Genomic DNA, 1,567 nt, shown 5'->3' on the forward strand with positions numbered 1-1,567 from the left:
TTCCATAATAAATTAGGGGAATAAAGGTTGCAAGTTGGGTTTAGGATGACTAAGGTCTGATGATCAAATTGTTAAAAAATTCAACTTTTTAATAGTTATAGATTATAGGAAGAGAGTTATAGATTATAGAAATTTCACTTTATATCATAAAGGACTAAAGAAATTCTAAATTCTTTTAAATAAAAAAGTCAGTATGTATAGGCATATACCCCAAACTTGTAGTTATCCAATAGAATATTATTTAACAGTTCATATACAATTTCTGTGTACAATCTTGACAGTAATCTAAAGAGGCAGAGAAATGAGACTTAGAAAGAACCTACCATGTTTATGGATAAAAGCCAAGCCTTGCAATATTTGGTACATAATATTTCTGATGACTGACTCAGGGAAAAACTTGTTTCTGTGAAGAAATGAACACAGAGTCATGTAATACTGTTAAGCAACCAACCAATCAATCCAAAGATTTATATTCCTCCTGTCTTGGAGCCTCTGTTGGCTTCATGATACTGGCTAAAGGTATGATGTATAGATTTACAGTGTTAAAGGTCAAAAATTTAAAACGTGAAAATTAGGGTTTTTCGTTTTATGTTTGGCAAAAACTCAAATCCAAAACTAAATATATTACACACATATTCAACAGCTAAATTCTAAACTGTCCAAAGAGGAGCAAAGTAAATTGGAAAACTGAATCACTATCAGATAAACCAAGCATGCAAAGCTGTATCAGGTAGGCTTCAAGAGTTTTCGCCACATAAATGCTTCAGCTGTAGTCTGCATATTGGAGCTATACAACAGAAATACAAGAGCCACAAACGAGCCACTTATGTCAGTGGTCCCCAACATCCTGGCCGCAGAGCTGCACCGCCCCCGACCCCACCCCCACTGTCCGTGGAAAAATGGGGGGGCGTGGTGGGTGGAGCACAGCACCAGGTGAACGGTGGGGCAGCTGAAGAAGCTTCATCTGTATTTATAGCGGTGATGTCACCGCCTGAGCTCAGGCCCCATCCCAACCCCGTGCCAAAAAAGGTTGGGGACCACTGACTTAACGTCCTTAACATTTTTCTAGTAGCCACATCAAAAAAAGCAAATGAAACAGGTGAAATTAATTTTAACAACATATTTAATCTAATATATACCAAATATTATTTCAACGGGTATTCAATATAAGATCAATTTAATTTTTATAACAAGTTTTCAAAATGTGGTGTGAAATTTATATTACATTTACAACACAGCTCAGTTCAGACATTTCAAGAGCGCAATAGCCACATCTGATTACTGGCTACTGTACAGGACAGTGCAGCTTTTTATGGTATTTTATGGCAGAGTCTACAGTAAGATCCTAATAAGGGCTTAATTAGGGCTGAAATATTAATCTCTGCCAGGCTACCAATTAAAGCGATCAGCAACTGATTCTTCGATCCTGAGGACATACTATGTTTTAGAGGTTATCATTTTAAGCTTTTAAACTTTACCATAATTTCAACATTTTCTAACATCTTTATTTCAGCACAATTGATTGGATTAATTAAGAAGAGCAATTAAAAATGCTTTCAACATGCAG

At 35.9% G+C, this 1,567-nt stretch overlaps 1 protein-coding gene across 1 annotated transcript in view; it reads right to left on the reverse strand.

Annotated features, from left to right (window-relative positions):
- The window catches only part of MAK (male germ cell-associated kinase), a 44,665-nt gene that overhangs the window by 32,883 nt on the left and 10,215 nt on the right, over positions 1-1,567 (reverse strand). Inside the window, exon 2 of the mRNA XM_012662459.1 lies at positions 324-435. Within this exon, the coding sequence (XP_012517913.1) occupies positions 324-435 (112 nt within the window). The remainder of the gene's footprint in view (positions 1-323; positions 436-1,567) is intronic.

Source organism: Propithecus coquereli, unplaced genomic scaffold, assembly GCF_000956105.1.
Source record: "Propithecus coquereli isolate 6110/MARCELLA unplaced genomic scaffold, Pcoq_1.0 Scaffold767, whole genome shotgun sequence".
In the NCBI taxonomy this organism is placed as follows: Eukaryota; Metazoa; Chordata; class Mammalia; order Primates; family Indriidae; genus Propithecus; species Propithecus coquereli.